The sequence below is a fragment of the Gobio gobio genome (assembly GCF_949357685.1).
Source record: "Gobio gobio genome assembly, chromosome: 14".
NCBI lineage: Eukaryota > Metazoa > Chordata > Actinopteri > Cypriniformes > Gobionidae > Gobio > Gobio gobio.
The window spans coordinates 24,685,153-24,702,508 of NC_137107.1; the positions used below are offsets into that span (position 1 = coordinate 24,685,153).

The 17,356-nt window shown below is 38.5% G+C and overlaps 1 protein-coding gene across 1 annotated transcript in view; it reads left to right on the forward strand.

Moving 5' to 3' along the window:
• The window catches only part of nrxn2a (neurexin 2a), a gene marked incomplete at its 5' end in the record, with an annotated part of 403,284 nt that overhangs the window by 12,487 nt on the left and 373,441 nt on the right, over positions 1-17,356 (forward strand). Inside the window, one exon of the mRNA XM_079834263.1 lies at positions 10,947-10,967. Coding sequence (XP_079690389.1) covers positions 10,947-10,967 — 21 coding nt within the window. The remainder of the gene's footprint in view (positions 1-10,946; positions 10,968-17,356) is intronic.

A 17,356-nucleotide genomic window follows, 5' to 3' on the forward strand; every position in this document is an offset into this window, starting at 1 on the left:
TAAAATATGGTCACATTTTCTTGTAAACTTTTTTTTTTTTTTAAGGTAATATTTTAGCTTTAGTGCTATTTGTCCCAGACTTTCAATCTTAAAATTTGTTTAAAAGTAAGTGCACTTGTTTACCAAGTAGAAAATGTGTCAGTGAGGAGTATGCTCAAGACATGAGTAAAAAAATGTAAAAAAAATGTGTTTTGTTTAACATGCAAAAAAAAAAGTGAAAATCTTAACTCTGTATTTACAATATATAAAATGTATTTTGAGGCCAGTAAAAACATTGGGAGAGCAAGTTAAATCTGAACTACTGACTGTGCCAACTGAAAAATAACAGTAAAATAATAGTTTAAGAATAATGTTTTTTTTTTTTACTAAAGTGTGCATTAACAATTGTGAGACAAGTGCTCACAGAGGAGATGTGTCCTCAGGCGTTTCTTAAAGCTAGCAGGGGACTCGGGTGGGGAAAATCATTCCAGCATTGAGATGCAGTGAACTTGAGAGATCAGCGAAATGATTTTCAGCCTCTCTGTTTTTTAATGACTGATTAAAAATCATAACTTGCACACTTACAATTATGTAGGATGATCAAACAGGCTTGTTACACAAACAGATAACAGCAAAAGGAGCTGCAAAAATAAGACGCTGGCTAGAAGCCATTCTGCAGATGAGAAGCTGTTTTGTTAAGTAGGTGACGCCTATATTGTTGATGTACTGCAACACCAGACTGTTAATTTCATATTTTAACTGCTGTGAACACTTTCTCTATAGTTGGGGTTGATGGAGATGCCTCGTCATATTTGACAATAGAGTTCACACTGGAGGACCTGATTCAGATCAAGAGAGGGATTAGCATCACTTCACTAAATAGAGACAGATTACATGCCACTCTGGCTTTTTCAAACCGTCAGGCTGAGATCATGCTAATAACCCGCGTGGCACTAGCCTAGCACGCTCATTTTGAGAAGCTCCAGACGCTGTCACCATGTCAGCTCTCACGGCCATGCTCGATTCATTACAATTCTCCGGGACTTTGTTGCCGTGACCAATTTGAGGGAGCCGAGGAGAGCACTTGTAAAGGTTAAAGCGGCCCTCATGATTTATGGGCGGCTGACAGTTTTGCATGGCCTGATATCCAGAGCCAAGCAAGCAGCTCCCACAAACACAGTGTGATTAAGAGATTTACTGTCTCGCTCCAGGCAATCGAGCAGCATTTGCGCTGAGGGTTTTGTGTCGTCTTTTGTCCCAGCTTTTGTTGTGCTTTCAGCTTCCCTTTGCGAACGTTGTTGCCATGCGCCAATGCCCCCCTCGCATGTAACACACCTGATGTATTCGACAGACATAGTCTGAATGACTTCTTAATTGATAAAGCAGTCCATTAAGATTTGCTTGGAAACCTCGGATTTAATTTGTAGTCGTTGAGCAACCGAGATTAGGAAAATGGATAATAGATCAGCGCTCCCTCTCCCGGGTGCTCGTTTACGCGCCGACGTCTCCATGGCCACATAATGATGATCGCAAAATAACATTCGCAAAGATTTCTCTTTAATTGGCTATAGGGTTAGGTCTCGGTTTCCAATGGCCATGTGGACGCCGCCATGTGTTCTCATTAGTGTTTTAGAGCGAATATTGTTGCCCTTCACCTTTTTAAGAGCAGCAAACAGCTCTTCTCACAGCTACTTTTTCCTCATTATCACAGTGGCAACAGTGATCTGACTCACCCTCCATGACCAGACCATCCAGCTCCACACAAGCTCCACCTCGCAAGCCTTTGACGTCCTCCCCTGACTCCTATTATTTCACCGTAAAGGCTTTTCCTTGCTTGGCCCTGCACTTGCCCGAGTCTGTCCTGTGGTCTCAAGTATGTCATTATAGTAGCACCTGACCTTTTGGCCTCCCGGAGAACTTGCTGTAGAAGCATGATCGGCGTCATCATATTCAAATTGTGGTTTTAAGTCCCAGATTACTTTTTGTCTGTACCACCTACCCAGATTCAATTATAGGAATACTTATTTGATTTATTCAATGAACTAGTATTAGTATTATACATATTATGTAAGTAGATAATATTTGGGCCAAAATTTATTAAGCTTGGGTATAGGATAAGTGTTTTCTCTTTCTTCACTTGAACATCTTACAGGTTTTTTTCTTGCCACAACCAATAACTAAGGGTATTAAAGTCGGCATGAAACAGAAGTTGCAATAGAATTCCCTATTGTGACGTACTGTATATCCGAGTGAAAAAGCTTCTGGAATGAGAAAAAAATGTAGGGCGGAACTTGATTTCATCCTTGGGAATTGATTGGATCGTAGTAAGTTGGGGAAGTTGCTAAAGGAGACAGATCTGAATGGCAGCTTGAAATCAGTTGTGGAGGATATATGGGCTGCGTTTACACTCTTAATGCATAGATCCAATCTTTTGACCATATCCGATTAAATATAAAAAAAAGAATAATAATTTGGCCCACCTTTTTACATTCACTTTAGATACGACTGGTATGCGATATCGTTGTTTACCTTAATTCCTGCTCCAAGTCATTGTCGGTGATTGCTTTACTATGCACATGGTAGACCCTGGGTGGCAATGATTATTTGATTAAGATAACAGCTGTCATGGATGTTTTGCAGCACAAAATCTGAATCGAATGGATATAGACCGGAAAATAACAGTAATTTTCGTTTGTTATTTTATATACGGCTTGTTAGATCTAGAAATCTGAAGTGAAATAATGTAGCGCTGCACGTTAATGAATTAATGAGAGAGTAGCCTAAAGGCCTGTTCACACCGGGACGATTTTCGCACGCGTTTATCGCCGACGTTTAACGCCTCGGGACTAAACAATGGGCGCCAATGTGAGTGTTCACACCGACGCGCAAAACGCCAGGCGTAAAAGCGTCATTTTATGGCGTTCCGATGGGTTCTTTAATATGACTTTGCAACATGCACTCGTCTCAATGAACGTCTCGTCTGCGTCTGCCGAACGTGACGTCTGCGTCTGCCGAGCGTTTCGCCTGCGTCTGCCGAACGTGACGTCTGCGTTTGCCGGGTTTCCAGTACATTCCACACAATTCATTCTTTATTATTTTTTCCCCGCCTATCTTCAATTATGTTTTATTAGCAATTAAGTGATTTTACCTTGCTTGTGTAGCTATAGCTTTTTTATTCCAAATACCAAATTTTAAAAACAGTCGCACCTCCAAATCCCTCCCTATGCCTTATTCCTCAAACTTTGGAGAAAAGAGTCTGCAAAATGAATACATGTAAATGTAAAAGAGAAAGACGAGCAGTTCATTATTATTATTTAGCATATAATTTAGCAGAGAATTAACATTTTATAGCCAGGGATACTCTTTCAATTCTGCCTTGGTTTTTATCACACTTAACATATTCATGTGCTAGAAGAGAAAATCGATCAGTGCACGTATAGCCTACTGCTTGAACTGAGACTATACACAGTAAAGTCACAAAACAGTGAGTCTATTTATTGATTGGGTTTCTTAAAATGTAAAAAAAAAAAAAAAAAAAAAAAATTGTAAGCTCTGTTTCATACTACTGTTTTTGCGAAAGGTCCGTTGTCATTTGTGGACACTAAACATTGCAGATGTTTAGTACCTGCAGGAAAATTACAATTGTACAATTCATTTCTTATTCCTGCTTTTAACATTTATTTCACACTGGTTTTAGTTTTCTTTTTATAAATCATTACTATACATGAATAAACAATTAAATGAAAAGATATGGAAACGTTAATTTTTAGGCATTAAAAATATGCTAAATGATTTATTAATCACCTATACTAAAAATCTATTTTAAGGCATTTAAGACCTGCACAGGGTGATATCAGTGTTTATGGAAACATTCTAAACCATAAAATGACTGTAAAAAAGGACTTAACTTTATATTAATACTAATGCAACTTTATAGTTTATACAACTTATACAACTTAGACTGATAACATGTAGTGCTCAACCTTGATACACGGGGCACCAAGTCAAATTTTGGCTAGGGCAGCAAATTGGTCAGGGCCATGGGAACCGGGACTGTTTGCATGATAAAAAGTCTGATTATAATAGTAAAACCTTCGTAAATGCAATTGAACAATAAGCTAAATAAATGAACTGTTCAATAACTAATAGGCCTATGTAAAGCTGAACATTAGGAATAAAAATATGCTGATAACTAAACAATATAGCATTCTAGAAACGAAACACTGCATTATGATTATGAATATGAATTATGCTGCTGTTTAAATAAATCAAATGAAATAAAGAAATAGGCCTAAAGAAATAATCGACGAACTACAGTAAAATAGCGAGGCATATAGGACATAAACTGTTTTGTGTTAATAATAGTTATTGCAGGCTATTATCTCGGAAATCAGACATTCTATTCTATTCTATTCTATTCTTTATTTACCAGTAAATGCGATCCTGATCGAGTTGGCGATCACTGTTGTCCAACTAGTGTTGTAGTAGGCTACATTAAAATTATACATGATAAAAACACAATAACAACCCCAAATATATATATATATATATATATATATATATATATATATATATATATATATATATATATATATATATATATATATATATATATAGGCCTATAAAGGCTATCAAAAACGTTTCTCCACGTATTATCTTTGTGGGATTAAACAAGAATTCACACGCATTTACACACTCAAATAAAATCACAGACGCAGACGTCACGGTATAAGACAGACGCAAATGTCACGTTCATTGAGAGGAATGAGTGAAGTGAAAGTAAATTGTACATTCGCTGACACACTGCACTGAGCCGTGTTGAGTAGCGTGTTATACTACGTGTTAGCGAAAAAATTAAATTATAACTTCACTGCTACACGTGAATGACGCGTAACGTCTGAGTGGACACTTCACTGCCACACGTGATTTGCGTGACGTCTGCGTGACGTCTACGTCACGTCTACGCCTCGTCTGCGTCTTAAATTGAATGGAATAAATAGCAGAATAAAAAAAAAAGTTAAGACGTTGAGTGAGACGTTCGTTGAGACGAGTGCATGTTGCAAAGTCATATTAAAGAACCCATCGGAACGCCATATCATTTTTAAAAAAACGCCTCGGGTTCGTTTTGTTATTTTGACGCGGCGCGTAAAAAACTGTCCGACCAATGAGATCGGCGCTTTTGTTCACGTGCCTGGAGCTGCTGAAGTGACAGTAAAACACGACTTGGTGGCGCTCAAGCACAAAACGGTCTTGCCGAGCACACATCGATACGACGAAGAAGTAGTAAGTAGACAAAGAAGAAGATCAAATCAATCAAATCAAATCAAATCAAATCAAATCACTTTATTTGTCACTCTACATATGCACAAGTGCAACAGTAGGTGAAATTCTTAGGTGCAGTTCCGAGCAACATGGTAGTCATGACATGACATGTACAACATTTAAAGCAGCATCAGATTACACTGATGCGCCCACAATTACTCACAGCACAGTAAACTCTACAATAAACAATAAATAATTTACACAATGTGAGTGTAGTTCTCACAGCTTTAAACAATATACACATACTTACAATATACATATACTTTAAACAATATACACTAAACATACACTAAACAATATACATTACGCTATAATAGTAATAATAATATACAATGTACAGTATAAAATATTATTCACAGATTGAAAAATTGAAATCCAAAGTGCAATAGATGCTGTATGATAAATAAATGTGTATATAATGTGTGTTTATCTACAGTGGGTTGTGCTGAGTGATATTCTGTCCAGTGTGTGTTATGATCCTGATGGGTCAAGAGTTAAGGAGTCTGATTGTTTGTGGGAAGAAGCTGTTCTGGAGTCGGCTGGTGCGTGATCTGATGCTGCGGTACCGTCTGCCTGATGGCATCAGTGAGAGCAGCCCATGGTTCGGGTGGCTAGAGTCTCTGATGATCCTCTGAGCTCTCTTCACACACCGCCTGACATAAATGTCCTGGAGGGAGGGAAGCTCACCTCCGATGATGCAGCTGGCCGTGCGCACTACCCTTTGCAGGGCTTTGCGGCTGCGGGCGGTACTGTTGCCGTACCAGGTGGTGATGCAGCCAGTCAGCAGGCTCTCTATGGTGCAGGTGTAGAACCGTGTGAGGATGTGGCGGCTCATTCCAAACCTCCTCAGCCGTCGCAGGAAGAAAAGGCGCTGATGAGCCTTCTTCACAACGGCCTCGGTGTGGACGGACCATGAGAGTTCCTCTGTGATGTGGACACCGAGGAACTTGAAGCTGCTGACTCTCTCCACCGGTGCTCCATCGATGGTGATGGGGCGGTGTTCTCTCTCATTCCTCCTGAAGTCGACCACCAGCTCCTTGGTCTTGCTGACGTTGAGGGAGAGGTTGTGCTCCTGACACCACCGTGTCAGAGTGTGCACCTCCTCTCTGTAGGCCGTTTCATCATTGTCAGTGATGAGACCTACCACCGTCGTATCGTCAGCAAACTTGATGATGGTGTTGGAGCTGTGGGTTGCCACACAGTCATGTGTGTACAAAGAGTACAGGAGTGGGCTGAGAACACAGCCCTGAGGGGCTCCAGTGTTGAGAGTCAGTGGTGAGGAGATGTTACTGCCCATTCTGACCACCTGGCGTCTGTTTGACAGGAAGTCCAGGATCCAGCTGCATAACAAGCTGTTTAAGCCGAGAGCCCGGAGTTTAATGTCAAGTATGGAGGGCACAATGGTGTTGAATGCTGAGCTGTAGTCTACAAACAGCATTCTCACATATGTGTTCCTCTTTTCCAGGTGGGAGAGAGCAGTGTGAATTGTTGATGAAATGGCATCATCAGTGGAGCGGTTTTTGCGGTATGCAAACTGCAGTGGGTCCAGTGAGGGGGGGAGAACAGAGCAGATGTGGTTTCTGACTAGTCTCTCAAAGCATTTGCTGATGATGGGGGTCAGAGCAACAGGACGCCAGTCGTTTAAGCAGAGTGTTTTTGACTGCTTAGGTACAGGAACAATGGTGGACGTTTTGAAGCATGTGGGGACCACAGACAGGGAGAGGGACAGGTTAAAAATGTCCGTGAAAACTCCAGCCAGTTGGCGCGCGCACGCTCTGATGACGCGGAGATGGGCTGCTAATGCTGCTTGCCAGTTAGCAAAAAGTGTGTGAATGGTTTTGTCCATATACATAATATGTCTATGGTTTTGGCAAGCACGTAAATACTGTCTCTCTTCTCCTTCTGTGTGACAAGCGAGTGTCAGAGGCTTAAAGTGCCGCAGCACCATCTTGTGTACCGGGAGCGCATCGACTGAATGTGCACGTTCACTCGGCGCAGCGCCAGTGAAAATCGCTTGGGTGTGAACACTCAAGACGCGCCGAAAAACGGCACGAAAAACGCTGGCTATAAGCGCGTGCGATATTCGTCCCGGTGTGTACAGGCCTTAATAGTGAAGCTTGTTGGTTGAATTACAGCGAAGTTATCATCACCCCATTGCTGGGAAATATAATGTAGCTTTCAGTAGTGAAGCTGTTTTATTTATAAAACCCACGGGGCAGAGGTTGAAAACCAGCTCCTGAATGTTTCTGTGCGTGCAATTTCTTTCCTTTCTAAAATTCCCACCTCAATAAAAAAAAGCTACGCGCGAGCGTATACAGGGTGGCACATCTGCTTCATAATACAATATTAATAAGCTATCTTTAGGGCTTTTCACACCTGAAATAGTTAACCCTGGGTCCTTCTAAACCCCGGTAATCTGAAGGTTATCTTGCTTCACTGCTCATAATTTACCCAGGGTTAACAATTAATTCTGGATATTCATAAGATTACGTTTCACATGTTCTTATTTGCCTATTTGCAGGGTCAGTGTCATTGATTGGATGAACGCAGCATGCGACCTGTTTACATAAAAACTTTAGCATTTTGTTGCTTGTATTGCCGACTGTATTATTGAGTTTCAGGGTTTCATAACGCTGGGTAAAAAGCGGTGCTAATCCTGCTCCGGTGCAGGGTTTTATAACCCGGGGTAAAAAGCGGTGCTAACAACGCTTCTAACTTACAATTGTGAAACGTTCCTTTACCCAGGGTTAAAAGTGTTGTTTAGAGCGACGATAATTCATTGTAAAAAGCCCTTTTGTGGGTAAACATGTTGCCCTTGCCTTGTGGTGGCTTGGAATTCAAAGGGGAATCGGATATTCGTGTTTAGAGGAAGGTCCAGATATTGGATATGTATCTGATTTAAAACCACATTTGGCAGTAGCTCAAATCGGATGCGAAAAATGTGGATCTCATGCAGATTGTTGTGTTTACATGTGTGCAACACATTCCGATATGTGTCAGATGTAAGTATAAAATCTGATATTTTGTGTTAGTGTAAACGCAGCCAATAGCCCAACCTCTGTCGAGACATACATCATGAAGAGAGGGCAGGGGAGGTTAACATTTTTTGATGAAAGATTGCAAGTGCACATGAGTTCAAAAAATAAAATAAATGATGTGCAGAGATAAATTATTTATAATAAATACTGCAACATTCTGTAAAAAAATAATTGTCAGTGTTGATTTCATGGTGTGGGACTTTTTGGACTTTCTTGGTTTTCTGAAAGAAAAAAAAATCGTTTTTCCCGTCCTTCTCTTAAACCATAAAGTACCAGTCATTTACACCACATCTCAGATTATGTATGATCTTTAATAACGTTCTATGGTGGAAATGACAGTGGTGCATGACATCTGTATTTTTTTTTTTGTGAATAAAATGTCACTCTTTTTACATTTTCTGTAAAAGCTTGATTGGTAGAGATACCCTAAAGGGATGTGGTAATGCGGAAAACAAAAAAAATGTAATTTGCTTTTGAGAGTACGCAAAAGCATTGCCATTTTTTCCATCACCATGTCACATGGCTTCGTAGATTAGAAATGACACAGTAAAAATATTCTGGTTGCATGATTTTGTTTCTTTTTCACATTAAAAGTCTAATAAAAAGATCTTCCACTTACACTTTTGTCTCAAGTACCCAAAATATAGAAATAGATTATTTCACTCTTTTGTACATGTAGTAATTCATATTTTTTATGATGTTTTTTCATATTTAAATAAAGGAAAAGGGTTAAAACAATAAATAAAAAAACTTAACATGAAAGACATTTGAAAATTGGAAAAAGATAAACGAAGGCATAAGGAATGTCTGAAATCACATGCTGTCTGAGTACATTAAAGTACTTTCTATAGAGTATGAATGAAATCCAAACATACTACATCTGCCTTTGTTGTAGTAACTACGGGTACTTTTTGCCTACTATTTTATGAATCCCACACGTATTGTTTTTCGTCTACTATATAGTAGGCATATTTGATTGCAGAGCTGATTGGAAGTTTCGAGACCGATTTAATATGACCTTCCTATAACAAAAAGAAAAAGTTGAAATCTGTTAGTTTTAATAAAATAAAATAAAAACCCTGGGAAATAAAAGTTCCTGAAGTTGAAGAAACTCCCATTTATAGATTTAATCATTGTATCTCCGAAAACAACACAAGCAACATGCATCCCAGCTCCCATGAGTCTAATCATCTAGACATCTACTATAAACAGTCATCTGCAGTAATGACAATAGCATTTAAGTGTATGACTTGATTTATGACTCAAACAAGTGGTGCTTGAATTTTTATCATGTTTTAGTCAGACTGAAATCTACAGTAGACAGGGATGCAATTATGAGCTTTTTAAAGTTTCTGCCAACAACATTTGCAAGGACTTATTGTATACTCAAGTGGTGGTATTTTACTTCACATGCCCCCCCAAAGATATCAAAAATGCTTTTGAGTAATACTCTTTACCCACTTTAAAATGACTTTCAACCTCTGAGTTTCTTGATGTACTTTTCTGAATGCTTGTTATCTTACTGATGCATATGCTTTTTCTTGGATGCACATGACGTTTTGCTCCTACACCTGAATATTCATGAAGTGTATGATTAGAAGTAGGCCTAGAATACTTTTATTACATTTATATTTATAGTAGTATGCATTTAGGCTGTTTGCCATGTAATGGTTTTTAATTTAATTGATTCATAATAGTAGGATTTGACATTCAAACAAGATACTTAAATATGAGCCTTAACCTAAAACCTCATCTAACTTGATATTTTGATAGACTCCCCTAGAAATTACATGCACATATACTGTCTTCAGCAATGAAATATATTATGCTCATTATTGTTTGCAACAGCAAAAATGTAAATTCTGTCATTAATTACTACCTCATGTGGTTCTCAAACCACAGGACCTTCGTTCATCTTCGTTCAACTTTCAAGGTCCAGGAAGGTAGTAAAAACATTGTTAAAATAGTCCAAATGACTCCAGCGGTTCCACCTTAATTTTATGAAGCGACAAGAATACTTGTTGTGCGCCAAAAACAAACAAAACGACTTTATTCAACAATTTCTTCACATCTGTGTGAGTCTCCTACGCAGTTTATATTGGCCAGCTCCTGTGTCATCATCACACGCATGCGTCGTGGTGCTCACGTGAACAGCATCGGCCAATGGTAAGCCGGCGTGCTGGCATAGCTCTGACCTAACTCAGAAGCGCTGTACTATATTTACTACATCAACACCGTAGGAGACTGACACAGATGTGAAGGAATTGTTGAATAAAGTCGTTATTTTTGTTTGTTTTTTGCGCACAAAAAGTATTCTCATCACTTCTTGAAATTAAGGTTGAACCACAAGGACAATTTTAACAATGTTTTTACTACCTCTCTGGACCTTGAAAGTGTTCATTAAATAGCTGTCTATGGAAGGGTCAGAGAGCTCTCGGATTTCATCAAAAATATCTTCATTTGTTCTTACGGTTTGGGAACGACATGAGGGTGAGTAATTAATGACAGAATTTTCATTTTTGGGTGAACTAAGCCTTTAATGACAAATGTTGTATTCCGTGTTGTTGATTTATTGTTCTCTTCTCCCCCCCGTCATTCCTGCTGCAGCTCTCCAGCAAGTTTTGGGAGGTAAGACCAATGTTTCATCTTTTCATATCTGATATGCAAGAGCTGATAGTGATGGTGGTGTCATCCTTCCTTGCATTGTCAGTTTGTACTGCAGTTCTGCTGACTGACACGAGTGGGCTTAAATCACTCACCTGCGCAAGACAAAGGGCAGATTCGAGATGTAATTGAGCGACACGTGCCGTTGTGCGTGGTGTACTAGCTATAAGCGAGTAAACTCTAGACGGTTAGAGTGTTTATGTTGTGGAGGGTTTTATAATGATCGGTCTCCCGTTTTGCAGGGCCAGAGGCTCGGGGCTCCAGCCCTGCAGCTTTTAAATGATCTCTGAATTAGATCTGCTGAATTAGACCGAGTAAGTGCAACCCAGGCTAGGATTAAGGCAGCTGGCAGTGGTCATGCAAAACCGCTCTGCCATATACAGCTCATGGGGAAGATAAATTGAACCGCAGTTAGGGTGAGAGCAGCGTAGGAGATGAATCCTGTAAGGCTTGACACTTCACAACTCACAAGTTTGAACGCTGGAGTAGATCCCAAGTATATATTATTCTTCCAACACCTTCTCTGTGAATGATAAAACTTAAACGCTACGGCTTGTGATGTCCGTCCTTTTGTTTTAGCTCCAAGGACCTCTATATTTTATGTGGATGGATGGGTTGTGTCTGAGGCCTGCAGAAATTCATCAACTCCATCTTGATTTTCAAGAGCTAGTGATGAAAAATGTCTCTCTGATCGAAGAGATCCATGATGCCTTGGTTATTTAAAATGTATTTTATTGTGCCTTGGAGCTGATGTGATGTCTGGGCTTTAAAATGATGATGTACTGCATTATTCAGCAGATGTTAAAACACTGTTAACAGATACACAGAAAAAATAATGGTGTTTTTAAAACAGCAAGGAGGAAATGGCGAAAACTGCCTATATAATAGTGGCGCAAGTCTGCGGTCTTGATCCGGTCTGCTCCATTTTAAAATTTACACTCACTGATGCTATTGAAGGACTGTGATCATTGCCAGTGTCTGTATTGTATTCATTCTCAACAGAAGAAAGTTATCTTAAAGGCCACACTGACGCTAGTGGATGACAGAGGCCTTCTTTTACAACACGTGCTTTTAGCCTAGACTTTTATTCATCCTCCGTTTCCCTTGTGAAGAGCTCAAGTGCTACGACTAGGCAAACATCAAATGGCAAGAACTGGACTGGGATGTGTCATATAAAGCAAGTGCTTGTGTCTTTATTGGATTAAAGCTTTCACACAGTGTCAGCACTTTGTTTCCAGTGCAGAACGCATGAAAACAAAAATGACACTGATTCAAGCGAACTCGCAACCATGCTTTTTTTCATCACCTTTTCTGGAATGTAGTGTGACATCTAAACAGCTCGATTTAGGTGTCCTATCAATTTGTGTATGTAAAGCATTAAAATTATGTCACATGGAGATTTAGTGACTGTTTGTGGATGGGCCTGTTCGTATCTGGGTGGTCACAGGAAGATGGAGATGTTGTAGCAGAAAACAGGCATGAGAAAAGGCATTTTTGTGTTGGGTCGGATGCCTCAACCATGTCACGGAAATCTGTACCGGTTTATGCTGGTATTTTCAATGATGGTTCATGTTGTTTTGGTGCTAGTCCAGTTGGAGGACCAATAAAGCTATTTGGTTGAAAACCAAATAAGCTAGTTAAAGTGGTTCGGAAGCATTCGATTTTAGTTAAAAGGATAGTTCACCCAAAAATGAAAATTATCCCATAATTTACTCACCCTCAATCTATCATAGGGTGTATATGACATTCTTCTTTCAGATGAATACAATCAGAGTTATATTAAAAAATATCCTGACTGTGAATTAATTTTATAATGGATGGATACACTTTTTTTGGGCTTCAAATTTTGGGCTGCCATTTACTGCCATTATAAAGCTTGGAAGAGAACATTTTTAATATAACTCCGATTGTATTCGTCTGAAAGGAAAATATCATATACACCTAGGATGGCTTGAGGGTGAGTAAATCATGGGCTCATTTTCATTTTTGGGTGAACGATCTCTTTAATATGCAGCACGTAAAACATTTCAGCAGGGGTTTCTGTTCAAATCATCATTATATTTTACACATTCATGTGTATTTATAATTAAACCTCACATTTAAATAGAAATTATTAGAAATTCATAGGTTTAATGACATTTTTTTATATTCAAGGATGCATTAAATAGCTTGAGTGACAGTAAAGACGTTTATAATGTCACACTCAATTTCTATTTCAAATAAATTCTGTTATTTTGAACTTTCTATTTATTAAAAAAATCTTTTTAAAAAGTCTGTTACTCCAAAATATTAGCAGCACAAATATTTTCAACATTGATAATGAGAAAAAACACCAAATCAGCTTATTCGAATGATTCAGAGAATGATAGGGATAAATGACATTATGAAATGTAATAAAACAAAAAACTATTTAATTGTAATAATATTTGAAAATATTACTGCTTTAACTGTACACTGTAAACCCTAACGCTCAAAATAATCAATTGGTTTGAGAAGGACAAACTTAAATTAAACAAATTAATTTAGTCAAATTACCTTTTATGAGTGTTTTGCACTTTCTTTTTCTTTCAAGTTCACAGAACTGATATATTTTAAGTAAACTGAACTGTTTCATTGTTTTGTTTTATGAAATTATTTATTTTAATTTAGAAGAACTGGGATTTTTATTTCCAGCATCCTTTGCCCATTGCACTCGAAAGGGAGAGTCAATTCTAAAAAATTAAGTGTTATATAATGTTTTTTGTGGGCGATTTAGTAGTGATTTTGTTATGCTAATGTGGAAGAGTTTCTGTTAATGTGGGTTTTTGGAGAGTTACCATCATGGTGACAAGTGGTGCATGTGGCTTGGTTTGAAAGCAAGTATGTTAAATGCTTTGTATTGCTGCACTCATTCAGCAAGTGCTATATCACACTATTGTTAACATGTTAGCAAATTAGCGTTACCTGAATTAACTAAGTTTATACTAATTAAAATTTTCACATTGAGGTTACATGAAAATGTTAAGTTAAATTAGTGTACTTACACATTTTAATTGTTCTTAACTTGAAATTTTTAAGTACAAAATAAAAATCGGCCAGTTCTGCTTACTTCAACTTTGAATTTCTTAACTTAAAAATTCAGGCAACTGTTTGCCTCAAATTGTTTGAGTTTTGCCAACTTATTTGGGTTCACAGTGTATTTTGATCAAATAAATGCAGCCTTGATGTGCATAAATTCTTTCAACCCCCCTAAAATGACCGTCTCCACTTTTTAAATTGTAGAGTTGTTTTATTCATATTTATTTATTGTTCATTGTTAATTCCTGTTCATTCACAATATATTAAATTCATTTAAACTTGAAATGCTAAACATAAATAAATATATTGCTGCATTTCACGTTCAAATGAATTTAATGTCTTGTGCATGAACGTGAAATAACAATGAACAATAGCACTTATATATATAAATTCACCTTAACCTATTAATAAATGCTGTGAAAATTTTTTTTGTCAGTTCATGATACTGAATTCATTAACTTGATAATGAATTGAACCTTCTTGTAAAGTGTTACCAACTAAACATCTCATTAAATATCAGTGCACCTTGTACAGTCACAGAAATGCTGTTTAGTTTCAGCATCTATTTTTGCTTTCATACATAAGACTTACAACCACCAAAACTGGATGTCAACAGTTTCAGTTTTCACCCAGTCAATGTAGTTGACCTTATAAATATGCAAATAAGAGTGTTAATATACGAATAACAATGTTTACAAATGTACAGTGTGAAATTTTGAAACATGACTACCCAGGATTAATTACTAGCCCTGAGTAAAGTATGAGCAGTAAGAAGCAGATAGATAACCCAGAATTACATTTAGCCAGGGTTTAAAACAAATCTCTAGATCCCTGCAGGACACTGTGTTTTAGTCACATTTACACATGTTACTTTGTTTCGAGGTCATATTATTTGACGGTGTGCGTGTAGACAGCATGTTTTGGGATATTGAGATGCCTCAGTTAGCCGTCTGTGCTCTCATGCATACCGCGAGCTTCAGGATGTTTACAGCCTTATCATGCCCCAGCTTCCATCCTTGGAGGAAAAGCTCTTATGTCAGTGCTGCTCACTTAGACATCGGTGCCAGTATTGAGTGCCGGTGCGTAATCCAAAGCTTGGCTCTTCTGCATCCAACTTTTGCTCCAGTTAGGCATGGTATGGCAGGCTTGACCGCAGTGACCATGACTGTCAGCGCCCCGTGAGAGGCGTGTGGGGACGTCAGAAGAGGGGGTACAGCTGGCTATGCCATGCCCAATCCTCCCAGAGCCTTAGTGACCTTGACATAATCCTCCATCTGAAGGAAAACCTCCAGGAGTTTGACTAATCCCCTCGCTGCATATTCAGGAGTTTTTTTATACAGTGCTGTGCAGGAGCTAATCAGAGATCAGGTTTTGATATGCAGAAGATAGAGAATCCGTTATGGCTCAGAGTTTTAAATGCTGAGCATTTACAAAGCATCTTGCCACCAGTAGCTTATGGGACAGTTCCTTTGCTTCCTGAGAAATAGTAGTATTCACAGATGGAGGCAGCAATGTGATTTTTCTCTTTTTATAATGTTTATGATCTTGTGAGTGGAGATAATGCTCTGCTCTACCATGGGTGTAGTGGATCGCTGTGAATTTGTTATCCATACAGATCCCGTCCCACAGTTCGGCACACATGGTAAATAGCGAAGATTAAAGTCAGCATGAAATGGAGGTTGCGATTTAGCCTTTTCTACCCTATATATTGTGACTTGTAACCGAGTGAAACGGTTTCTCTGAAACAACCAAAAATGTAGGGCAGTTGAGAAAGGAAACCCATGTGTATCAGTAAATTGGATCTGTGCATTCGGTCTTAATCAAACAAATAAAAATAAAAAAAGATAAAATCACTCTTGACAGAAATACTTTTGTTACTTTAATAAGGAAGGATACCCGAATACAATACCTACCAGCAAAACATAAAACTGTTTATTTCATTTGTATCTTTACCAATAGTACAAATAAACAATAAATAGTAAACAATGTTTACTTGTCTTTTAATAATGTTTGAAATTTATATAAGCTAGGATAGTTGTTTTTTGCTAAAGCCCTATTTGGACGGTAATTGTTTCTCGTGGGGTCAGAATCCAGAATGTCACTTTTTTTCTCCCACCACCCGCGTAAAAATCCCTGGCTGAAATACCTACCGTTTTTTTGACAAACACCAAGGTTGTGCTGTAATTTAATTGCCGTCTGAATCCACATCTCTGAGGTTTCAAGAATATATCACTTCAAAATTCACAGTTTATATCCTTTTTGACCACTGCAGAGCACCGTACGGTTCGCGATTCGCTGTAATTTGGATACTTTTATTACTGAAATGCTGGCAAGTATATACAAGAGCAATATATTTTATCACCGCTCAAAAAATAAACGACAGCAATTATATATGTTAAAATAACCAAGCAGCATTATGTTTACCTCATGTAAATAAGAGGCTGTATTAACTTATTTCCGCTCATTTCCATGTGGAATAAAAGGACATCCTTTATTTTAAGCATGTAGAGGTCTGTAATTTTTATCATAGGTACACTTCAACTGTGAGAGACGGAATCAAAAACAAAAATCCAGAAAATCACATTGTAGGATTTTTTAAATAATTAATATGTATTTTATTGCATGACATAAGTATTTGATCACCTACCAACCAGTAAGAATTCCGTCTCTCACAGACCTGTTAGTTTTTCTTAAAGAAGCCCTCCTGTTCTCCACTCATTACCTGTATTAACTGCACCTGTTTGCACTCGTTACCTGTATAAAAGACACCTGTCCACACCCTCAATCAAACAGACTCCAACCTCTCCACAATGGCCAAGACCAGAGAGATGTGTAAGGACATCAGGGATAAAATTGTAGACCTGCACAAGGCTGGGATGGGCTACAGGACAATAGGCAAGCAGCTTGGTGAGAAGGCAACAACTGTTGGCGCAATTATTCGAAAATGGAAGAAGTTCAAGATGACGGTCAATCTCCCTCGGTCTGGGGCACCATCCAAGATCTCACCTCGTGGGGCATCACTGATCATGAGGAAGGTGAGGGATCAGCCCAGAACTACACTGCAGGACCTGGTCAATGACCTGAAGAGAGCTGGGACCACAGTCTCAAAGAAAACCATTAGTAACACACTACGCCGTCATGGATTAAAATCCTGCAGCGCACGCAAGGTCCCCCTGCTCAAGCCAGCGCATGTCCAGGCACGTCTGAAGTTTGCCAATGACCATCTAGATGATCCAGAGGAGGAATGGGAGAAGGTCATGTGGTCTGATGAGACAAAAATAGAGCTTTTTGGCATA